General features: G+C 39.1%; 1 protein-coding gene across 1 annotated transcript in view; it reads left to right on the top strand.

Moving 5' to 3' along the window:
- GPAT3 (glycerol-3-phosphate acyltransferase 3) overlaps window positions 1-25,856 on the top strand; it is a 60,387-nt gene that overhangs the window by 20,431 nt on the left and 14,100 nt on the right. Inside the window, exons 4-6 of the mRNA XM_045790901.2 lie at window positions 20,003-20,273; window positions 23,359-23,433; window positions 23,960-24,049. Of these exons, the coding sequence (XP_045646857.1) occupies window positions 20,003-20,273; window positions 23,359-23,433; window positions 23,960-24,049 (436 nt within the window). The remainder of the gene's footprint in view (window positions 1-20,002; window positions 20,274-23,358; window positions 23,434-23,959; window positions 24,050-25,856) is intronic.

Raw genomic sequence — 25,856 nt, 5'->3', positions numbered from 1 at the left:
GAACCACCCTTGCATCCCAGGCAGAAATCCCACTTGATCCTGGTGAATGAATTTTTTTTTTTTTTGAATGTATTGTTGGATTCTGTTGAGGATTTTTGCATCTGTGTTCATCAGAGATACTGGCCTGTAGTTCTCTATTTTTGTGGTGTCTTTATGTGGTTTTGGTATCAGGGTGATGCTGGCCTCATAGAATGAATTCAGTAGTTTTCCTTCCTCTTCTGTGTTTTGGAATAGTTTGAGAAGAATAGGTATTAACTCTTCTTTAAATGCTTGGTAGCTGTCTGTCCTGGACTTCTATCGGTTGGGAGATTTTTGAATACTGATTCAACTTCATTGTTGGTAATTGGTCTGTTCCAGTTTTCTATTTCTTCCTATTTCAGTTTTGGTAGTTTATATGTTTCTAGGAGTCTATCCATTTCTTCTAGGTTGTTCTATTTGTTGGTATATAATTCGTCATAATATTCTCTTGCAATCTTTTGTATTTCTGTGGTGTCGGTTTTATTTTTCCTCTTTCATTTGTGATTTTATTTAAGTCCCCCCCTTTTTTAATGAGTCTGGCTAGATGTTTATCAATTTTTAAAAAAGATTTATTTATTTACTTGAGAGAGAGAGAGAGAGCAAGCAGGGGAGAGGCAAAGGGAGAGGGAGAGAGAGAATCTCAAGCAGGCTCCACGTCCAGTGCAGAGCCTGACACAGGGCTCCATCTCATGACCTGAGGTCATGACCTGAGCTGAAATCAAGAGTTGGATGCTCAACCGAATGAGCCACCCAGGTGCCCCTAGATGTTTATCAATTTTGTTGATCTTTTCAGAGAACCAGCTTCTAGTTTCATTGATCTGTTCTACTGTTTTGTTTTGTTTTTTTTTAGTTTCAATTTAATTTCATTTAAATGAAAATAATCTTTATAATTTCCTTCCTTCTGCTGGTTTTGAATTCTGGTTGTTCTTTTTCTAGCTCCTTTAGGTGCAAGGTTAGCTTGTGTATTTGAGATTTTTCTTGCTTCTTGAGGTAGGCCCGTCTTGCTATAAACTTCCCTCTTAGAACCATTTTGCTGCATCCCAAAGGTTTTGGACTGTTGTGTTTTCATTTTCATTTGTTTCCATGTACTTTTTTATTTCTTCTTTGATTTTGTGGTTGACCCATTCATTGTTCAGTAGCATGTTACTTAACCTCCATATATTTGTGGTCTTTCCAGATTTTTTTCTTTTGGCTGACTTCCAGTTTAATAACGTTGTGGTCAGAAAAGGTGCATAGTATTACTTCATTCTTTTTATATTTGTTGAGGCCTGTTTTGTGACCTAATATATGACCTGTTCTGGAGAATGTTCCGTGTGCACTTGAGAAAAATGCCTATTCTGCTGTATTAGGATGGAATGTTCTGAATATATCTGTTAAATCCATCCAGTCCAGTGTGTCATTCAAGGCCATTGTTTCCTTTTTGATTTTCTGTTTGGATGATCTGGCCAATGACGTAAGTGGGGTGTTCAAGTCCCCTACTATTATTGTATAACTATCGATTAGGTCCTTTATGTTTGTTTTTAACTGTTTTATGTATTGGGGTACTCCCATGTTGGGTACATAAATATTGACAATTGTTACATCTTCTTGTTGGATCGTCTCCTTTATTATCCCGTACTGTCCTTTTTTGTCTCTTGTTACAGTCTTTCTTTTAAATATGAATATAGCTACCTGGGCTTTCTTTTGACACCATTTGCACGATAAATCTTTCTACAGGTCCTGGGGCTTCGCACAAGAGCACTGGGTTGGTGGAGAGGTGGAATGTCTTGGCCCCCACATAAAGCGTGAGCCTTGGGCAAGAAGTCAGGCTATAGGCGCATATTTGGGAGTTTGGGAGTGGGTTTAGTGAACTCACAGAGTGAAAGACATTTAGAAACACTAGAGAAAAATTCGTAGGAAAGGGACAGGAAAAGATAAACGAATGAGACAAGAATCAACCAGGGAAGAAAATAAGAGCAGAGGGAATAGAAACTGAGGGAAGAGAGAGTTCTAACTTTATATTTTCTCTCTCCTCGTTCCTCTGCCCACTGATACTCTTTTCTGCTGTATTTTTCTCCCAAGAAAAATAGATGTCGTCTACCAACTCCTTTTCAGAAATAAAACCTTTGAATACCTTCTCTGTAAACTGTGCTTTTCCCTGAGTGTATATACATGCGAGGTAGGGGATTATCAAGGACCTCTAAAGCTAATGTAGAAATTAAGTATTTTGGGGTAAGATTTGAAATGGAAGGGTGACACTGGTTATGTGAAAAGCGGTCATAGTCAAGTTTCTCTTTGTTTCTCGTTACAATGTTGAGGACACACTGAGCCATCAGACTGATGGGATTCTGGGAGAGCTAGCAGATGAACACACAGGGTATGTGTCTGCAAGTTCTTGTGTCAGTGTTTTAAATTTGGGTTTATACATCTTTAAAAAGTATTTTAATTTTTTTGCATAAGTAATACATTCACATGGTACAAAAATCATAGTAATTTAAAAACATGTGGTTTGATAAGTATAGCTTCCACCCATTGCTGACTGCCTCTATGCCCTGTTAGTTTCTTATGGATTGTTGCAGTGTTTCTTCATATGCTATTGGAAACATCTATTATAATACAAATGTTTATGATTTTTTGACTTACTAACACCTAAGACGACATACAGTAAACACTATTCTGAGCCTTGTGTTTTTAACCTATATCCTGTTGTCCTTTCCATTTATTACTTAGAAAGTTTCTTCTTTTTTAACAAGAAATTTCATTATATGAGTACAAATGGTTCTTTTTAACTGTAGTTCTAGACCTTTTGCTGTTAAAGTATGCTGCAGGGGCACCTGGGTGGCTCAGTCGGTTAAGCGTCTGTCTGCCTTTGGCTCAGGTCATGATGCCAGGGTCCTGGGACATTGGGCTCCCTGCTCAGAGGGGAGTCTCTTCCCTCTCCCCCTGCCCCTTCCCCTGCTTGTGCTCTCTCTCAAATAAATAAATAAAATCTTTAAAAAAGGAAAGAAATATACCCCCCCCCAAAAAAAGTCATTTGAGTTACAAAAGTAAACTTCAGGGGTGCCTGGGTGGCTCAGTCAGTTAAGTGTCTGCCTTCTGCTCAGGTCATGATCTCAGGGTCCTGGGATCAAGCCCCACATTGGGCTCTCTGCTCAACGAGGAGCCTGCTTCTCCCTCTGCCTCTGCCAGCCGCTCCCCATGCTTGTGCTCTCTCTCTCCCTGACAAATCAAATCTTTAAAAAATATATGCTGCAGTATTACATCTGTCACATGAATTAACATGTAACATCAATCTGTGTTACGAACGGATTGTTCTGTCAAAGAGCATTTGTAATTTTGGTTGATGTTGCCAAATTGCCCTTCATTAATGGTTTGCACTATTTGTACTTTCACTAGAAGTGTATGCCTACTGTCTGTTCCCCAAAGCTTCACCGCAGGTGTAAATCTGTCCAACTTTTGGATTTGTGCCGATCCGGTTGGTGAGAAGTAGAAACTCAGGAGAGTCTTAATTTGCATTCCTGTTATAAAGAGTGATTTTGTACATGTTTAAGGGACATTTGTATTCTTTTTCCTGGGAACCATCATCTACTCACTTCTTTTTGGTTATTTTTGTTTCTCAGATTTCTTTCTTTTTTGTTTTTTTTTAGATTTTATTTATTTATTTGAGAGAGAGTGTTGCAGAGAGAGAGCGAGAGAGCACAAGTGGGGGTGGGGGAGGGGCAGAGGGAGAGGGAGAAGCAGACTCCCTGCTGAGCAGGGAGCCCGACTTGGGACTCGATCCCAGGACCCGGAGATCATGACCTGAGCCAAAGGCAGATGCTTAACCTACTGAGCCACCCAGGAGCCCCGTGTTTCTCCTACCTTTCTGTTTCAATTTGATTTCTAGGACCTTCTCATATATAAGGTGATAAACTTTTGTTTGTGAGGAGATACAAATATTTCTTTCAGTTTGTGATTTGTATTTTTTTCTTTGCTTATCATACTTCTTGCTGTGCAGATATTTTTCATTTCTATGTAGTCAAATTTATGAGTATTTTCTTTTTATAGCATCTGGATTTTGAGTTTTTTAGTAGAAAGATTTTTCTGCTGCCAAATTTTAAGGGAATTCTCCAATGTCTTCTTTGATTAGTTTCGTGGGGTTTTTTAAATACTTAAATCTTTGATTCTTTTATTCTGGTATATTTGTCCAGATGGCTATCCAGTTGTGGAAAAACCCAGTTAAACAGTTCATCTCTACCCAACTGATCTGTAGTGCATCCTTAATTTCCTGCATTTCTTTGGATCGATTTCTGTACTTTCTATTTTGTTCCGTATTTTTATGTAATCTTCTTATGTACCATTATGTTGTTTTAATTATTGTTTAATAATTTAGCAGATTTAATAGATTGTTTTATTTATTTATTTATTTTTTCCTAAATTTTCTTTTTTTTCTTTTCTTTTTTTTGAAGATTTTATTTATTTATTCGACAGAGATAGAGACAGCCAGCGAGAGAGGGAACACAGCAGGGAGAGTGGGAGAGGAAGAAGCAGGCTCATAGCGGAAGAGCCTGATGTGGGGCTCGATCCCGGATCGCCGGGATCACGCCCTGAGCCGAAGGCAGACGCTTAACCGCTGTGCCACCCAGGCGCCCCTAGTAGATTGTTTTAATGTCCAGTAGGGATTATTGTCCTCATTGCTTTTCCTTCACAGAACCTTCCTGCTTCTTTTCCTGTATGATCCTGAGACACAGCTTGCCCATGATCTAGGGGAAATGCAACTGATTTTTATGGGATTGTATGAAATGTATACATTTTCTTAGGGCAGCTTCACATTATCTTTGTTGAGTAAGATTCTACAAGGACATTATGTCTCCATTTGTTTAGGTATTCTTCTGTATCTCTCAGGGATGTTTTTAAGTTTTTCTCAGATAGGTTTTGCATTTCCTCTTAAATTTATATTTCTGGTTGCTATTGTAAATGGAGTGGCTTCTTTCATCCTATCTTCTATCTGATTGTTGTTTGTATATTGAAAAGCTTTTGATTTTATTTTTTTATTCATTCATTCATTCCAAATTTTTATTTAAATTCTAGCTAGTTAATGTACAGTGCAATATTGGTTTCAGGTGTAGAATTTAGAGATTCATCACTTACATACGATACCCGATCCTCATCACTACAAGTGTCCTCCTTAATCCCCATCACCTATTTAGCCCATCCCCCCCACCTCCCTTCTAGTAACCATCCGTTTGTTCTCTGTATTAAGAGTCTGTTTCTGGGGGCGCCTGGGTGGCACAGCGGTTAAGCGTCTGCCTTCGGCTCAGGGCGTGGTCCTGGCGTTATCGGATCGAGCCCCACATCAGGCTCCTCCACTATGAGCCTGCTTCTTCCTCTCCCATTCCCCCTGCTTGTGTTCCCTCTCTCGCTGGCTGTCTCTGTCTCTGTCGAATAAATAAAGAAAATCTTAAAAAAAAAAAAAAAAGAGTCTGTTTCTTAGTTTGCCTCTCATTTAACCCCCTATGTTCATTTGTTTTGTTTCTTAAATTCCACACGAGTGGTATCATATAATATTTGTCTTTCTCTAGCTGACTTATTTCACTTAGCATAATGCTGTCCAGCTCTGTCCATGTCCTTGCAAATGGCAATATTTCATCCTTTTTTATGGCTGAGTAATAGTCCATTGTATATATGTACACATCTTCTTTATCCATTCATCAGTCGATGGACATTTGAGCACTCTCCATAGTTTGGCTATTGTTGATAATGCTGTTATAAACATTGGGGTGCATGTACCCATTCAAATCTGTATTTTTGTATCCTTTGGGTAAATACCTAGTAGTGCAATTGTTGGGTCATAAGGTAGTTCTATTTTTAACTTTTTGAGGAACCTCCATACTTTTCTCCAGAGTGGCTATACCAATTTACATTCCCACCAACAGTGTAAGAAGGTTCCCCTTTCTCCGTGTCCTTGCCAACATCTGTCGTTTCCTGAGTTGTTTATTTTAGCCATTCTGACAGGTGCGAGGTGGTATCTCATCCTGGTTTTGATTTGTTTTTTATTTCCCTGATGATGAGTGACGTTGAACATGTTTTCATGTGTCTATTAGCCATCTGGATGTCTTCTTTGGAAAAATGTCTATTCATGTCTTCTGCCCATTTCTTTACTGGATTATTTGTTTTTGGGGTGTTGAGTTTGATAAGTTCTTTATAGATTTTGGATGGTAACTCTGTACTAGATATGTCATTTGCAAATACCTTCTCCCATTCCATAGGCTACCTTTTAGTTTTATTTTGTTTTTTAAGATTTTTATTTATTTGACAGAGAGAGTGCACAAGCAGGGGGAGTGACAGAGGGAAAGACAGAAACAGGTTACCCGCTGAGCAGGGAGCCCAGTGTAGGGCTCTATCCCAGGACCCTGGGCCCATGAGCCCCGCTGAAGGCAGACACCCAATTAACTGAGCCACCCAGGCACCTCCTACCTTTTAGTTTTATTGATTGTTTCCTTTGCTGTGCAGAAGCTTTTTATCTTGATGAAGTCCCAGTAGTTCATTTTTGTATTTCTGTGGTGTTTGTTGTTATTTCTCTCTCTTGTTTGTGATTTTATTTGGGTCCTTCCTCTTTTCTTTTCAATTAGTCTGGCTAGGGGTTTATCAATTTTATTAATTTTTTTAAAGAACCAGCTCCTGGTTTCATTGATCTGTTCTACTGGGGTTTTTTTTAGTTTCTATATCATTTATCTCTGCTCTAATCGTTATTATTTCTCTTCTTCCGCAGGCTTTAGGCTTCTTTTGTTGTTCTTTTTCTAGCTCCTTTAGGTGTAAGGTTAGCTTGCGTATTTGAGATTTTTATTGCTTCTTGAGGTAGACGCGTCTTACTATATACTTCCCTCTTAGGACAGCCTTTGCTGCATCCCAAAGGTTCTGGACTGTCGTGTTTTCATTTTCATTTGCTTCCATGTATTTTTTTAATTTCTTCTTTAATTTCCTGGTTAACCCGTTCATTCTTTAGTAGGATGTTCTTTAACCTCCATATATTTATGGTCTTTCCAAACTTTTCTTGTGGTTGACCTCTAGTTTCATAGCATTGTGGTTAGAAAATATGCATGGCATGGGGCGTGGGGGTGGCTCAGTCGTTAAGCGTCTGCCTTTGGCTCAGGGCATGATCCCGGAGTTCTGGGATTGAGCCCCACGTCAGGCTCTTCTGCTGGGAGCCTGCTTCTTCCTCTCCCACTCCCCCTGCTTGTGTTCCCTCTCTCACTGGCTGTCTCTATCTCTGTCAAATGAATAAATAAAATCTAAAAAAAAAAAAGAAAAAGAAAAAGAAAATATGCATGGCATGATCTCAATCTTTTTGTACTTGTTGAGGCCTGATTTGTGACCCAGTATGTGGTCTGTTCTGGAGAATGTTTCATGCACGCTTGAAAAGAATGTGTATTCTGCCTTTTAGGATGGAATGTTCTGAATATATCTGTTAGGTCCATCTGGTCCAGTGTGTCATTCAAGGCCGGAAGGTTTTTGATTTTAGTAAGGTAGAAGAAGGATATAAAAGTAAGAATGCTTATACCATAGGTATTCAGATTTCTTTTTTCTTTTTCTTTTTCCAGGTAAGTAATCATTTTAGCTTCAAATAGTGATGGTTTAATGACTTCTTACTCAACTTAGTTTATATTTTATTTCTTTTCCAGTTTATACTTCATTTCTTTCACTTGTCTAATTGCGCTGGCTGCTACTGCAGTCCAGTGCTGGATAGCGGTGATGCTAGTTGCCATTCTGGTTGGGTACAGGCTGTAGGGACTTCAGTGTCTCTCTGGTAAACACCATAGTGCCTTTGATCTAGCTCTCCACCTTATGTTACATACTTGTCGATTCTTGTTCTTTTAAATCAAGAATGATTTTTCATGTTTTCTTCAGCATCATTGGTGATGAATATATGTTTTCCCCCTTAGGTGTATGATGGTGAATTTCATTAATAGCTTCGTAGTTGAGTCACCTTTGCATTTATGCATTAAACATTGCCTGGTCATAATGTGGTGCTGGAAACTGTCTGCCAAAATTGAGGTTAGGCTTTTTGCAATTGATCCTTGAGATGAGGGTATTAGCTACCTACTTATTTCCTCCTTCCCTTCCTCCCTTCCTTCTTTGATTTAAAGTTTTGATAGAATTTCTTAAAACTGTATGGGTCTGGTGCTTATTGGGGGGCGGGTAAAGTTATTTTACTTCCACACATTATTTTATTTGTACAAATGATTCTCTTTAGAGCATTCATCTCTTGGTGTTAGTATTAGCAGAGGTTTTTTGTTTTGTTTTTTTTTGGGGGGTTTTTTAGTAGAAAATTAATTGGTGGGGTATATAGGTGCTTAAGGCAAACTTTATCCTTTTTATGTAATAAAATGCAATTAAATAAAAAAGTTGAATGTGACTCTTTAATGTGCCAACTGGGGAAACATTGCCGGGGGAGCATGCGTAGTTTCATAATTAATGCTTTTTTTTTTTTTTTAAACAAGGCAATCATGATCGAATACCTCTTAGGAAACCAAAGGAGATGCTAAGCCAGCATTTATTTTGAGCACATTTCATACATATGACAAGTCATGACAGTTGTGCTGATTTTGTTCCCTTTTCTTTTTATGGACCTATTATATGGCATATGATAATCTAGTTTTTCTAAAGCAGTTTTGCTGCTATAGGGACACATATGAAACTTTTATGTAGTGAGTTTTTTTTTTTCATTTTGCTTGTATTCACATTTTTTAATTTTTCTCTTCAATCTTCCACTTTCAAAATCAAAGAAACTTCAAACCTTAAAACAACAACCAAAAGATGACCTAGCAAACAGCAACCCCTCTAAGGAGTATATTGGTGATTTGATCATCAAATAGATAATATATTATCAATAATACATGTAAATAAGCAGAAAGATGTTAATGTGTGTCTGTGAACTCCCAATGTTCTAATATTTATTGGTAATAACTTGGTTCTCTCACCTCAAGTATTTCTCCTTTTTTTTTTAATTAAAAAAAAATTTTTAAAAAGAGTTTATTTACTTATTTAAGAGAGAGAGAGAGCACAAAAGCAGGGAGGAGAGGGAGAAGCAGGCTCCCTGTGAGCAGAGAACCCGACACGGGGCTGGATCCCGGGACCCTGAGATCATGATCTGAGCCAAAGGCAGATGCTTAACCAACTGACCCACCCAGGAGTCCCAAATATTTCTCCTTCTAAATCAATTTAATTTACAAGGTGAATGGTTTATCATGGATCTGTTGCTTGTAGCAACGAAATGACAATGTGATTCAGAGGTGAGGCCAAATGCAAGTTTTGTGGGTGCCTGAAGTTATGCAATTTGGAGAGCCTCTTTAGGTAAAAGAATATACAAAATTCTAAACTAGAAGACAGCTGCTAGTGGTGTGGGACCTTGGAAAGAGCCGTGCAGGTGAAGAGACCGAAGATGAACATTATTGGCTTCATGGTCAATCTGTCTTTGGCTCAGCGACCTTGAACTCAAATCTAGAGTCATGGCTGAGGGTATAACAGGCTGTCGGGACCAAAAGAGATAGCAGCTATTTCCTAAAAACCTTGGCTGGGTGACAGCCCAGGTTAATGAGGAGGTTGCAGGTTTTAGAGTATATCTAACAGCAACAACTTTAAAACATCAAGGGTCGGGACGCCTGGGCGGCTCAGTCCATTAAGCGTCTGCCTTCAGCTCAGGTCATGATCTCAGGGTCCTGGGATCGAGTCCCACATCAGGCTCCCTGCTCAGTGGGGAGTCTGCTTCTCCCTCTGCCTGCTGCTGCTCCCCCTGCTTTGCTCTCTCTCTGACAAATAAATAAATAAAATCTTAAAAAATAAAAATAAATAAAAAATAAATAAAACATCAAAAGTGATTATCCTTTCTAAACCTTGACTGGCCTGCAAGATACAGGGGGCAGCTGATTGTGCCTCGGGGAGGTGTTGAAGAGCAAGGATACTGGCAGGACACATGTGTGCCGAAGTCACAGAGTTCTAAGTTGGACAGAAGAGCCTCCTCGGACAGCTCAGACCTGGCTGACTACAGAACTGGGGGAGGAGCATCAAGTGGGCTGCTGCCCAGGGGCTGGTGTTTGTTGGGCTTATCATGAGAAGGCACAGAGACCTAATCAAATGTGTTCCTGGCTCTCAAAGATTCCTGCCCTAGTTTAAAAAAAAAAAAAGTGACATGGGTTACAATTATCTGGGAAGGACGAGGAAGTGTAAGTCAGTTAGTGACAAGTGCATATCCAGATTAATGATAGATGGGGCCACATACAGGTTTTCCTACATCAAAGTTCCATTCCTTCCCTCAAATGCAGGAGAGACACTAGTGAGAACTGTTACTCGGGGCTTTCTGTTTAGCAAGGTGAACTGGAGCTGATGTGGAGTCGATGGGGAAGGTCTTATATATTCGGGGCTTGTCAAAGGGCAGGTGTTGGACAGAGTGATGTGGAATTTGAAGCTTTAGGATGTGAGGAAGGAATTAGTTTTGGAGTCACAGAGTTGGTTTCAAATCCTGGTTCTCTTCCTTATTGTCTCTGTGGCTCCAGGCAAGTTACTCAACCCTACTGAGCCTTAGTTTCCTCATCTGTAAAATGGGGGTAATAGACGAAACCTCATAGGATTCTGGGGATTATGTAAGTATAGGTGTCAAGGGTTTAGCACGGTCTGGCATCAGAAAACATTCAATAAATGTCAGTTGTCTTCTAGTTTAGAATGGGAAATTTAAAAATACGGGAAAAAAAGGTATGATTTCCTAGAACCTCTAATTGGGATTATAGCTACAAATTATGGCAACTCTTAAATATGACATTTTTCTGATTTTTAAAAAATGGAGGCACAATTAACATATATTAAAATGCGCAAATATCGAATGTTCAGCTAGAGGTATTTTTGGGTATTTATAGACCTGTCGAAGAACCTGTTATAGCCCCCCTAAGGACACAGCCCAGATCCAAAAGCTCTCTCAAGCCCCTGCCCAGATGCTCACCCCTCGGACCTTGCTGTAACCTCTCTTCTGATTTCTGTCATCCGTTAGTCTTTTCTATTTTTGAAATTCACATAAATGAATAATACGGTATGTGCTCTTTTGTACCTATTTTTTCACAAAGTATCATATTTATGAGGTTTCTCCATGCTGCACGACTCAGTAATTTTTTTAATTGTTATGGAATTCCTTTATTGAAATACACCATTTGTTTATTTGTTGTCATGTTGATTGACATTTGGGTTGTTTCCAGTTTTTAGCCATTGGGAATAGAGCTGCCATGACCATTGTCATGAACCTATTTGCTTGTTTTGCTAGAGGACATAGCTCGAGGGAAACTGAAAGCCATAGGGTAAGCAAGTGTGTGCTTAACTGTATTAGAAACTGCTACCTGGTTTTCCAGAATGGGTTGCACACTCAGAGCAGTGTGCGAGTTCTGTCCAGCTGCTGCCAAGCCTCTTCAACACTTGGCATTTGGAGCCTTTTTACTGATAGGCATTTGGGAGGGTACATAGTAGCATCTCATTTCAGTTTTAAAAAAAATAGCACTTTAAGTGCTTTTCTCTCACGATGGAATATAATACATACACTTTATCGAAAAAGGAGACATTGTAGATGTATAAACAAGAACGTTAAAAATCACCCAGATAAAATCTTGTTTCGCAGGAAAGACCTAATATTTTTTTCTGAGTGTCATTAGGTTAGAAGTGTTTTTGAACTTATGTGTTTAACTACAAGGAAAAGCATTGTGTTTATCTCCTTGAAACTACCCCGTGCTTAAGAACTAATATTTTGATGTATTTCCTTACAGTTTTTTTTTTTTTTTATCCATTCATGTGTATTTTTAAAAATGTAGTTGACATTTTAGTTCAGTGGATCTGGGACTGGGCCCTGACAGCTGTATTTTTATAGGTTCCAAAGATATTTCTGATGTGCAGCCGTGCCTGAGAGCTGTTGAGTTCAGCTCCTTTTTTTCTCTCTTTTATAATTAGTGCCTGGCTCTCTCTCTGCAGTGGCTGACTGACTGATTAAATGAATGAATGCTTTTGATTTAGATGAGGAAATTGATTTCCAGCTAAATTGACTTTTCAAATGAGTTTCCGAAATAGATTTTTTAAAAATATAGCATTCATTTTTAAGAAATAAAGAGAATAGTACAATTTATCTCTTTATACCTATCACCCAAATTCAACAAGAATTTACGTCATCTATCCTTTTTTTTTCAGTCTTTCCTTTGTGGAGTGTTTTTTTATTAAAATTTTCATTACAGACGCAGTATGTGAGCATTGTAGAAAATTAGAGAATACGGATAAGCGATCAGAAACACCGTATTCTCACCTTAATGTGTATCCTTTTATGGAAGCATTTTAAAACGAATCCTGGATAGTATGCCATTTTACCTTCAAGTACCTCCGTGTATGCATCTCAAAAAACTGACTTGTTTTAAACATAACCCTGACGACATTGTTACACTTAACTAAGTTAATAACAATAAACTGGATTTTTATTTTATTTTATTTAAAGATTTTATTTATTCATTTGACAGAGATAGAGACAGCCAGCGAGAGAGGGAACACAAGCAAGGGGAGTGGGAGAGGAAGAAGCAGGCTCCCAGCGCAGGGGCCCGATGGGGGACTCGATCCCAGGACTCCGGGATCACGCCCTGAGCCAAAGGCAGACGCTTAAGGACTGCGCCACGCAGGCGCCCCAATAAACTGGATTTTTAAAAAGTACTTAGGAAGGAGAGCAGTGGTAATCAGGAACACAAAGGATTCACTGAGAAATAAGCATTGTCAAACCGCCTAATTTGCATGCTAGAAATTATGACCTGACTAATGGCCCCGGGAATTTTTTGCACATGGTATATCTAGAGCTTAGCCTTGCAGCATGACAGCCCAATTTTTGTGAAAAAGGGGACAAAAAGAGGGCTGGAAAGCTGTGCAGTTAGGTGACTATGTAGTTGATGCCCTGATGGATGGTTTCATCTGTGTGGTGATTGACGGACAAGAACAAGGACAGAGACTGCTGGTCTGACCGATCCAGGCCCTTGGTTGTATGAATAGTGTAAAAACCTTTCAGTCTTTACCTCCATCTAAGTGGTGGCTTGAATGTTCCTCTGGAGCCTGACAGTGAATATTTCTGTTCTTTAAAGCCAGCAGCCCTGGTCCACCCCACCCCACCCCTAGCCCCACCCCCAGCCGCGTGCGGTTAATCTTTACAACTACTTTACCTTGGTCTCCTCTTTAATCACATTGATCAGGAAGGATATCGGGGCATGGTCGGGGTTGAATGTAGGCCGGGCTTTCTTGCCACGGACCAGACCCCCTCAGAGGAGCTCCTCACACCAGGAAAAGCCTTCGCTACCAGTGGTTGGTGCCCCCACAGATAAACTCCCCCCTGCCCACTTGCTTAGGGGGATATGAACATTTTTTTTTTAATGTAATGGAAGAAGTATTTAGTTAATCCTATAGTGGATAAATCACAGAAACGGGATTCACAGATCCTGCCTCCTTCAGTTCTTTTTTTTTTTTTTTTAATCGTGTGGTAAGGACACTGGACATGAGCTTTATCCTTTTAACAAATTTTTAAGTGCTTAATACAATATCGTTAAGTATAGGAATATTGTACAGCACATCATAAGTAAAATAGTTTTTAAATTGAAACTTAACATACACAGGCAAGATCGTAAAATTATAAATGTACAACTGAATGATTTTCCCAAAGTGAACTACTCATGTACCTCTCGTTTTGATCAAGAAACAACATTACCAGTACCCCTGAAAGTTCTCATGTATCCTCGAAGGCACTACAGAACAAGGTAGTGTATTTTTGTTAATTCCAAACCAGATTTAATTTAAAAATTTCCAGTAGAAACAGAGCTACAGGGGGTTTCTACTACATGTATTATTACTATATGATCACCTATGTTTCTGTGTTAGTTGGGCTTATGATTGGATAGGATTCTAGCTGAAACAGACTAATTCAATCAAAGTTTCCAGGAGAGAGTATGTTTTGAACTCCGAGCTTCTGACTTTTGGAATATAGCCCACTGGCAGGTTAAGGACCAGCTCCTCTATATAAAGCCTATTGTATGCACTTTTGGTCTGTAGAGGCCCCTGATTTTCCCCAACAGCTGACCTAGAAAGCATGCTTTCCATCTGCAGGATGGCTAAACTACTGTGATTTATCATTGGGCAGTCATTCCAAGAGTTCACTCAGCTAATGTCGAGTTAATTATATTTGAGATGATTTTAACTTCAGCCTCTATTTCTTTTAACAGGCTTTTCATAGCTGGTATTATTTATGTACCATGACTTGCTACAGACATAGGGCACAGGGCAGCTTGTGCAATTAATCTCTCCTATTAGAAAGAGAGAGTTTTTCTCGTTGTATTTTCATCCAAGCATGGACCTTGTCGGGTTCGTCAGAGCATTCCGTATAAGGACAAAGGTCAAATGTTTATGGCTTTACTGAAGTCTTGAAGCTGACTTATGAAACAAAAGGAAATGTTTCCTGGAGTCAGGGTTTTATCAAGGTAAGAAACGAGGATCGCTCTGAAGGATCAGCACTAATTTGTTTGTGATAAAACTAGGTTTCCTTAATGACGATAAAAACTGATATCAAAATTGTGTCTGTGCCCGTTAAATCTGATATGTATTTATATCTATATTTTGAAGACTTTTAGTGTACTTATGAACAGTTCTTGGTGCCGAAAGAAATATTTCTGGGACGCCTGGGTTGCTCAGTTGGTTAAGCATCTGCCTCCAGCTCAGGTCTCTTGATCCCAGGGTCCTGGGATCGAGTCCCGTATCGGTCTCCTTCCTCAGTGGGGAGCCTGCTTCTCCCTCTGCCTGCTGCTCCCCCTGCTTGTGCTCTCTCTCTCTCTGACAAATAAATAAATAACATCTTAAAAAAAAAAAAGCCGGCACCTGGGTTGACTCAGTCGGTTAAGTATCTGCTTTCGGCTCAGGGCATGATCTCAGGGTCCTGGGATCGAGCCCTGCATCGGGCTTCCTGCTCAGTGGAGAGTCTGCTTCGCCCTCCCCCCCACTCAGCTCTCGCTCGCTCTCTCTCAAATAACTCACAAAATCTTTTTAATAATAAAATCTTAAAAAAAGAACAATATTTCCTCTTTTTCTTTCTCACTTGTACTTTGATGCCTGATGCATAGTGAGTGTCCCCTATATGTTGACTGGATTCAATATTTGTTTTTCTCTCAGAAGGTACATGTAGGGTAAATTGAATCAGTAATTCTGACCCTCAATAGTCAGTATAACTAGGGAAGGAAGTAATATGTATTCAGGAGTGCTTCTTTTGACATTGAATTTTACAGTAATACCCATTTGCGGATTTTGTGTGCCTTATGAAAGAGCTTCTAAGCTGGTACCTGGTCTCTGACAATATAGATTTTCATCTTAGGAACAATAACCAGTTCCATGTAACTTTTTTGTTGTTATTGTTATAGCATATGTGTAGCCACTCCTTAGTTTAATAAATAAAACTTCAGGGGCGCCTGGGTGGCACAGCGGTTAAGCGTCTGCCTTCGGCTCAGGGCGTGATCCCGGCGTTATGGGATCAAGCCCCACATCAGGCTCCTCTGCTATGAGCCTGCTTCTTCCTCTCCCACTCCCCCTGCTTGTGTTCCCTCTCTTGCTGGCTGTCTCTATCCTGTCGAATAAATAAATAAAATCTTAAAAATAAATAAATAAATAAATAAACAAATAAATAAATAAATAAAACTTCATAGAAACAATCAAATTCTTCTGGTATCGTTCCCTGATTCCATTACCCTGTCAACGCCTGAAACTACTACTCTGATTTTCATGTTTATTATTTATGTGCGTATTTTCATACTCCCCCCATACATGTATGTATCTTAAACAACACGTAGTATTTGTTGTTTTGCATTATTCAAGCTCTATAAAAATACCGTCTTCCACATATCATTCTGAGTTGTTTGTTCATGACGATGTTTGCAAATTAACTAAGTTGATGAATGTTCCAGTTAATTTCTTCTAGCTCTTGTGTAGTATGCACTGTATTTGTCCGTCTCTTTTTTATAGGAGCTTCCTTTGGTTATTTATTTATTTTTATTGAGGTATAATTACCACGTATTAGTTTTAAGTGTACAACGTAATGATATTGGTATATATTGCTGTATATCCATCTATCATTAATATAATGTACCTTTAGATTGCTGTTGCAGACAATGTGGCAAAATGTTCTCATATATATTTTGCACAATTTTATAAGAATTTCTAGGGTATAACAGAAAAGCTCTTTTTTAAGGTGGAATGGAAATAGTAAATGTGGAAGGAGTGAGAAAATACCATTTTAAGAGACACATAATGAGGCGCCTGGGTGGCTCAGTCGGTCAAGCATCTACCTTCGGCTCAGGTCATGATCTTGAGGTCCTGGGAGCGAGCCCCGCATTGGGCTCTCTGCTCAGTGGGGAGCCTGCTTCTTTCTCTCTCTCTCGGCTACCCCCCCTGCTCCTGCTCTCTCTCTCTCTAATGAATAAATAAAATCTAAAAAAAAAAAAGACACATAGTGCCAATGTATTCGGGCAAGAATCAGCAAAGCTGCTAATACCATTGGGTGAAACTTTGAGGAGCAGGATATTTCCATAGTTTCAAATTATCTCTCCTTTATAGACACTTACAGATAATAATTCCCCACTTACTAATCAAAAAGAGAAAAATGGTAACTTTACAGTGGAGAAATATGGTAATAACTACCTTAAATCAAGCAATCAAAGTTAAGCATCATCAATCATGGGACAAACAGATCACATGTCCCTATCTGATGCTCTGAGAAGGATACATCGTTCACGTAGTACGCCTGCCCAAAGTGGACAACCCGCATCTAATCACGAGGGGACATCAGACTGATCCAAATTAAGAGACAGTCTATGAAATAAATGGCTTGTACTCTTTAAAAATGTCAGTGTCTTTTTTCCCTTATTTATTTTTTTAATTTAAATTCAGTTAATTAACACACAATGTATTATTGGTTTAAAAAGTCAATGTCTTAAAAAACAAAGAAAGGCTGAGGAACTTTGTCATGTAATTAGGAGACTACAGAGATTACATATAAATATAATGTATGACATATAAATGTAATGTATGATCCTTGGATATTATTGGGACCATTGTCAAAATTTGAATATGGTCTGTACATTCGATACTAGTTTTGCAGTAACGTCCACTTTCCTGATTTTGACAATTTCATTGTGATTAAATAAAACCTCATGTCTTAAGGAAATCAGTGCTGAAATATTTAGGGGCAAAGGGCATGATGTCTGCAATTTATTCTCAAGTGGTTCAGAAAAAAAAGTATCATTTTATACATCTAAGGATAGAACAATAAAGCAAATGTGACAAAATATTGGCAATTCATGAAGCTGGGTAAAGTGAACTCTCTTTGCAACTTTTCTGTATATTTGAAATTACTGAACAAAAGTTTTCCTGAGGTATACCTGGAAGTAGAATTGCTAGGTCTCTGGCTATGAATATCTTTACATTTACTAGATGGTTCCAAATTGTTTTCCAGCAAACTCTTGAAATGACTCAATTTAAAGTTTGTATCCGTCTTTATGGGTATGAAATAGTATCTCATTGTCGTTTTTGTTTGTATTTCTCTGCTGATAGTGGAGTCGAACATCTTTTAAAATGTGTACTCATTAAGTCTTACTCTTTTTCTGAATTGTTTGCCATATGTATTTTTTTCTTTTTCTTTTTTTTTTGTGTATATCTTAATATATTCTGGAAATTAATCCTTTGTCAATTGGAGCCATTGCAGTCACCCACATACCTTTGAAAGAGGCTTAACAAAAATATAAAATTGAGTTCTATTTTATTTGAGTTACGCAGAATTAAGTAGGTCAGGGGGCAGAGAGAATATTGCACATCGAGTGGGTGGGGGCTGGGGGCTGGCCCCTGATTACAGATCCCTTCTCTCCTGGCTCAGTTAAATAATGAGGCAACTTGAACTTACATTCTTATCTCTCACCCCTCCGAAAAAGTATTTTTAGAAGGGCTGTCCACTGTCTCCAGTGTGTTTCATTCTGAGATTTGCTGAGTAATTTGTTTTTCCCTCCCCTTCTAGACTTAAAAAAACCCACAAAACCCTATATATTGCTAAATAACGAAACTCTTGCACTGCTGAATATTGGCCAGTACTTGGCTTGAGTAACCTGCTCTGAGGTATTGCAGCTGTCCACAGAGCAAGAGGGTAATTCAGTAGTGACACTGTCTTGGTTCATCCTCGAATAGGAAGCAAATCCTTTCCAGAGAGGGCGAGGAAAGGTTAAACCACTTAGACTTGGAGACAGAAAAAAGATGATTGAATTGTTCAAGAGCTTATTTCATTGCTCTAATTCTTAAGGTGGTAAGGTATTAGATTTGCATGTGGCAAAAACAAACAAAAACTACCCCCAAAACCCAAAAGTAAAATCATGAAACTTTAGCCCTGTAAAGAAACTAAAAATTTTCCCACCTCCAATTTTCTAAAGGAGGACACCAAATTAGGTGACTTATCTATTACGCATAGTCTTAGAGCTGGTGGTTGTCCTAAAGAACTTGACTTTGGACTCCAGTTCCTCTTTACTTTCTACTCCAGTGCATTATGCTGCTATTCCTTCAAAAAAAAAAAAAACAAACAAACGATGTATTATCAGCTCTCCGTCTATGGATGCACGTACACTGTTCTCCAGGGAACAGGTCATATAGCACTCTCCACTCTCCTCATTGATTTCCTAGTAAACCGGAAAGTGAGAATATCAGAGGGGATCTTCTTTCAGGGAATTTAATATCTTAATCTCCGTTTCAAAAGGAAAGACTTTCTAATTTAGGAAGTAAATTCCTTTGTGACACACCCCAGAGGGACGATTGAATAGTTACATCACTGTGTATATAGCTACTCTTTATTTGAAGATCTTCTCCTCCATGACTCGTATTTAGTAGGCAGAACTGGGTGGCAGTGATCATTTTTTCAATTTACAAAATTTATGCTACTTTAAAAATCTTTGAATTATTTTCTTTATGGGAAAGACAATAACAGATAAAGAGGAAAATCTAATCATATTGCCCAGAGATAACCACAAAGGTGGCCTTCTTGACACTTTTCCTATGTATATCTATTTCATAAAGTTAAACTGTAGTTTAAGATCCTGCCTTTTTTTCACTTAACATTAAGGTATTTATTAACTACAGTATTTATTAGATGTATTGTATCGCGTCTGGATTGATTATAATGGAAAATGCTACAGTGAACATTCTTGCCTACACTTCTGATTATTTTCTTATGATAGATTCCTAAAATTGGAATTATTGAATCATCAGCAAACCTATTTTTAGCCTCTTCATGCCAAAGGGATTTTGACAAACTTGCTACTAGTTCCATGCTCACAGAAATTGAGTATGAAAATACTTACGTCTGTCATTGAACTTTATCATTAAACAAAAATGTTGCTGATTTGATGATGTAAATAGTCCCATCTTTGTCTAATTCACATTTCTTTGATTGCTAGTAAGCGGTCTTGGTCTATTAACAATGTTTCTTTGAATTCAGTTCATGATCTTGAGATTGTTTTCTTATTAAGTCATTTTACATATTAAAGACATCAGCCTTTTGCCATTTGGGTAAATATGTTTTGCCATTTTGCTTGCTTTTGGCTTTATGGTTTTTACCAGGGGAAAACAGAAGGTTTTATTTTTACACAGTCTAGATCTGTCCTTGCAGAGAGTTCGTTCTGTAACTTGTTTCCCTAATGGTGTGTAGGGAGGAAATGCAACAAGAAAAGGGTGATTGAGGACCAAATTTCTTTCTAATGAATTAAAGTCATTGGGTAGAGGCCATTTTATGCAGACTGCGTGATTTCACCTCTTTTCCCACTGCAGTTACTTGTCTTTTATTTTTGAAATCTGCTTCACGTTACTCATAAAATGTGTTGAACTGTCTTCTGCACAGAGTTGCCCCCTTGGTCAGTTCTTGTATCCTATGGCATTTTCTCATGTCCTGATGCTTTCTTTTAAGGTATTATCCAAAGAGATGAGTCACCCATGGAAAAAGGGCTCTCTGGTCTGCGAGGAAGGGACTTTGAGCTGTCTGACGTGTTTTATTTCTCCAAGAAGGGCTTGGAAGCCATTGTGGAAGATGAAGTGACCCAAAGGTTCTCCTCAGAGGAGCTAGTGTCATGGAATCTCCTCACAAGGACCAATATAAATTTCCAGTACATCAGTCTGCGGCTCACCATGGTGTGGGTGCTGGGCGTCATAGTACGCTACTGTGTCCTACTACCCCTGAGGTATGTCTCCTGCCCAGTAATTGATGGTGTCACTGGTTCAGCTTTCTTTTTAAATCATGTATGTCATGGTCTCATGAGAGTATTATGGCACTAACTTCACCCCTTCCTACCTGCAAAACACCACCCAATGTGACGTCCACAGGAACATACCAAGTATCTATTCTCCTTTCACATCTTTTCCCCAAATGAAGGTGTGTATTCAGAATCGAATATATGTCAGTCTGGATCCATGTTGTTCTTTCGGCCATAAATCATTTGAGGATAGATGGAAAAGGGAAGTTAGAAAAAAGAAGAGAGGACTTCACGGTTTTGCATTCACCAGGGGGTCAGCCAAACTGTGACTGCCTTTCCTTGCTAGTCTGTAGCAGTTCACAGTTGCACAGGAGAGAAGAAATTACTGCTAATGGTTACCCCATGAGAGAGAGCCATTTAGAAGACGGAACTTGTTCCACTAGTTCCATTATGATGCACTTTTCTTATTAAAAGTTCGCCACCCGCGTCCCCCCCGGTTCTGAGTTTGAGTGCCGCCCGATGAGGCGGTACCTTCAAGTGCACTTTACTGGAGCCACCGTGGGGAACCTCAGCGTAGCAGAGGTGACGCTGGGCAGTGGGGTGAAGCACAGGTGGCCACAGCGTGTCCAGCATGGTGACGGCAGCTCGTAGGCATATGTACCAGTCGCAATATTGCTGTTGATGGTCTTGCTTAATTTCCCTGGACATAGCCTTGGCGTCCTCTCAATAGAGCTTTCCAGGCAGTTGCTATCAGTCCCCTTGAGTTGGCACATGACTTGAAACCATTTGACCATCCCTAGGGTGGCCTATACTTGCCTCATTCAGGTTTATTACAAGTGAAGAGATTGCTTAAGTATAGGCAAAGGCACATTTCTAAGCTCTTTCTATTTTTTCCCCCCATGTTGCCAGTTTGCCAGTTGGGGCACAGTATGTCTTTTGGGAATCATTTCAGCTGTGATAACAAAGTGAAATTCAGGGATTCACATATACTTTTGCTTGAACCTTAAGCCAGTGTTCCCCAACTGGGGGTTCATGTACTCTGAGCATGCGCAAGACTACCCATCAGTATGCAGGAAGGAAATATCTGAGCTTTTTATTTATTAGGCATTTCTAGGCTATTTATAATTAGAGCTTCCATTTATTCTGTTTTTAGTCTTAAAAAGAAATGCAACTTTGGTAAAGTTGACTATATAGGTTAGCTCTTACATCTGCACTTGGCCCACGAGTCAGGCACTGTATCTGAGGCCCCCTGAGAGAAGAGTGAGGATTTTTGGAAGACAGAGTATTTGAGATGCCCTCATTTGTCGGTTAGCTTTCACCGGTGGTGGGTGCCAGCAAATGGTGTTATGATTCTATTATCTACTTAGATGAAACTAACGCTTGCAAACTAAAGAAGTAACATAGAAGATTCTTGCAAAGAAACCACAGATGTAGGATAATCCAGTAATGTGAGCACCCAAGAAGAAGAAAGCAATAGAATTGAGACTCCTACTCTTAGTACATCGTCTTCAGTGTGAAAGAATTGCTGTGTAAATGCTTTAGAAGATGAGCAGTTGCTGCGGAGTGAGCACTCAAAAAGCAGGTCATGCTAACATTGATTGTGTTGATGGTTGCACAGCTCTGTGAATATGCCCCAAACCGTTGACTACTTTAAATGGATAAATTCAATGATAGGTAAATTGTATCTCAGTAAAACTTAAAAGAACAGACTGTGGCTGAAAACTTGGGACATCTATGAGAGCTCTCACCTTGGCTCACTTAAACTGGAAACCGGAAGTTTTTGTCCTATTAATCTAGCAAATAAAAACTTTCAAGAGTTTTGAACCCAGTTGTTAAACATGTTCCAGTGTAACCCCTTCTGATTCGATGTGTATCATCAAATGATTCTCATTAGGGCAAGGTAGCAAAATGTTATTGTAAAACTTTTACATAATTGGTGGGTAAGATTCAACAGTGATTTAGTTATTGTGTATCAGTGGTTAGCATGAAAATACGGCATCGAAAGTAAACTGAATCTGACCTTCAAATTGCCCTGTCACAAGGTCTTCAGCCAAGACTATAACAAGGTTTTTTTTTTTTTAAAGACTTTAACAAGGTTTAACACCTTAACAATGTGTGTATAAGGAACCCCTATTTATTTTGAAAGGTTTTAAATCTAAATTTTGTCTTTTTGTGTAATTCTACTTACATTTCTGAAAATGACTATTTTCTTTTTGAAGTGATTAGATGAATATTAAAAGCACCTTTAAAAATGGAAAGTATCTGTGGAGATTAGAGGTATTGTCAGTCATCTTGTTACTAACTTCTGAGTTTCAACCATGAACATACAAAGGGACAACAGATATGCATGAAAGCGTTTCCACATGGTGCTATAATTTGGTGTTCTTATTATGATAGAGCCTTTCTTGCTATTTGCTCTAAATTGTAAATTCCTTTGAGAAAAATTTGAATTGTATCTACCCCCATCATTAAAAAACACAGAACAAGTCATTTTTAGACCTTTGGAGGATATTTACAATCATACTATGCCCACCAGTGTATCCCAGACAAAATAAGGGAACTACTTTCAACCTGACATGAGTCCTTCATCCAACATAAAACTTTTTTCTTACATTATACATGAAGTTAATATGAGTATATTTAAAAACATTAAAATAATTCAGAAAAGCAAAAGGGCAAGGGTTTTAATTTATTCTTTTCACTAGCCTGTTTAATCCTTGGGTGATTACATCGATTGTTTGATAGTTTTGTGAATGACCTTCCAGGCCTTCTCTATGCATCTATGAACTAGTTATATGCTTGCTATTATTTTGAAGATGGTACCCCACTCTACATAATTATTTTGAAATTTATTTTGCTTTTTTTTTCTCTCAAAATGTACCACGGACCATTCTTCCATGTCAGAATCTAGAGATTTACCCAGTTCTTTTAATGGCAGCACCATAGTCCATATTGTAGATGGACTAAAACTTCTTTACAGTTTCATTATCTGTGAACTTTTAGGTTATTTCCCTTTGCCTCTTACTGTGCAATTAACTTTTGCATTACTTTTTCTTTTCTTTTCTTTTTTCAGGGTTACCTTGGCTTTCATTGGGATCAGTTTGTTGGTTATAGGAACTACACTGGTTGGGCAGCTGCCAGACAGCAGGTGAAATGTTTCCTTCCATTTGGCCATAAATAGGATTGTCACTTTTCTTAGCTGTGTCCACAAAAAAGAATATTTGATCCCTATGTATTGTATCAAATTTATGGCCTCAACACACTTATTAAAATTTGGCTTACTTCATATTCATAGTCTGTATTTGATTTGCCATCACACTTTCATATATATTGTGAGAAATTGTTTTTCAAAGGGGACATGAAGGAAAGGAAGGAAACAGACCGAGGGACTCACAGAAAGCAAGAGAGTCTTACACCTGGCCAGGGTCACTGGGCTGAGACCAAAGAAGCCTCAGCTTATCGTGGTCAGGAATTTATCATGATAGTCTCGTCGGGTGGGAGCTATTTTCCCCTGGAGTTTTGTCCTAAATGCCTCAATGAGACTTTAAGAAGTGAACCGTGCTTGTGTTTCAAAACACAATATGCGGCCGGGAAGGAGCACATTGAAGCTTTTATTCTATCGTTTGCTGCGGGTGCCCACAACTGCGCCATGAACTGTTTTCTCTTTCTTTCAGCCTCAAAAACTGGCTGAGCGAACTGGTCCACCTGACTTGCTGCCGGATCTGTGTGCGAGCCCTCTCTGGTACCATTCATTACCATAACAAGTGAGTGTGGGCGGCCTTCCATCTGCCTTTTTTTTTTTTAATGTTTTTTTATTATATTATGTTAGTCACCATACAGTACATCCCTAGTTTCTGATGCAAAGTTCGATGATTCATTAGTTGCGTATAACACCCAGTGCACCATACAATACGTGCCCTCCTTACTACCCATCACCAGTCTATCCCATTCCCCCACCCCCCTCCCCTCTGAAGCCCTCAGTTTGTTTCCCAGAGTCTATAGTCTCTCATGCTTCTGCCTTTTTGTCTGCAAACCGAGCTTGCCACTGACAGCCGTGGGTGGAGGAAGCAGGTGAAAGAAATCCGCGTACTTCTCGTATGTTCATCCCTGCTGCTGAGAGCATCACAGACATAGCAGTTTTGCACAATAAACCTTTAAAAAGCCATCCATTTGCTGAAGGAGCCACAAAATATTGTAATGACACTTAATAATTGGGCATGTCTGGTGTGCAGGCCGGGCCCGTGCTTCTCCTAGGTCATCCTCCAGGAGAGGCACTGTTGTCCTGTTGTACAGGTGAAGAGGGGGAGCTCTGGGACTGGCTGTCTAGGGTCACGTAGCTCGTTCGTGGCAGAGTCAGGTTGTGAACTGGGTCTGTCCATGTAAAAAGTGATGCAGCTGACAGGCCTGGAGGGAGGAGGGGAAGGAGGACGGGCCTTTAACCCTTGAGGCCTGCTTTCTAGTCTCAGTCCCGCCACTTCTGAAGTTCCGTAACTGAGCCCTAAGACAGAACACCACACTTTGCTTCCCTCACCCCTAACCGTAGAGGAGAAGAAGGGTAGCTAACTGAAGTTATTAGCTGACGGAAATAATTTTGATTGCTTTGGAATTACTTTTCCGTTAACTCAATTTAATTTTTTTACGTTTAACTTCATTGCTTTAGAAGTTCTAGAAAAGCCTCTGATTTTTGTTGACTGGATCTCTCTGTCTCATTTGTGGAAGGGAGACATTATCTCCTTTGGCTTTATCATGTGTTACCGACGTAAAAGGCCCCTTGAGTTTCTAAAATTACGTGATTTTGTCTTTGAGCCCTGAGCTTTAGGATGAGGAGTGGAAGGAAATGCTTTGGTAGAACTGTGATCAGAAGAGACACTATCTACAGAAAAGGTGCCTTAATTACAGAGGTCACAACTTATCATATACAGAATTGCTTCTCATTTTACGGAAAGCATGCTAGAGTTGTTATGCATTTGGTTCTCTTTCTTCTTTGTATTGGGCCAACGAAGACTACTTTGCTTCATTAGTGTCAACTACTGGTTGAACTCTAGGACAGAGGTCGGCAAACTAAACTATGGGCCTAGCGACCAAATGGGGCCTGCCATCTGTTTTTTTATAAATAAAGTTTTATTGGAACACAGCCATGCTCATTCATTTATACACTGTCTGTGACTGCCTTTGTGCCTAAACAGCAGAGTCAGTAGTTTTGACAGGGATTGGCTGGCTTGCAAACTTAAAATACTTATTATCTGGCCCTCAATAGGAAAAGTTTGCCAACCTCTGCTTTAAGGGGATAGGAGGGAGGAAACTATGGTAAATTTACTCTGTGGGTCACTGTGAAATTACTAAAAGTGATGCTTAGGAAGACTAAAATAATAGGAAAATCCTTAAGATAAATGAAACTTGCCTATCACAATATTAAAGTTATGGCATCTTTGTAACTCAGTCTAATATTTTTAAATTATCCTTTTTCATTATAAAAGGAAAATAAATCATTACCAAAAAAACAATGTAAATATGTATAAAGGGCACGTCATTGGCCCTTTCTCCTATACTCCCACCTCATTCCCATCATAC

Source organism: Ursus americanus, chromosome 8 (assembly GCF_024610735.1).
Source record: "Ursus americanus isolate L20-20 chromosome 8, mUrsAme1.1.p, whole genome shotgun sequence".
NCBI classification, from domain to species: Eukaryota; Metazoa; Chordata; class Mammalia; order Carnivora; family Ursidae; genus Ursus; species Ursus americanus.
The sequence above is the reverse complement of the archived record's forward strand: the minus strand, read 5'-3'. Positions and strand labels throughout refer to the sequence as shown.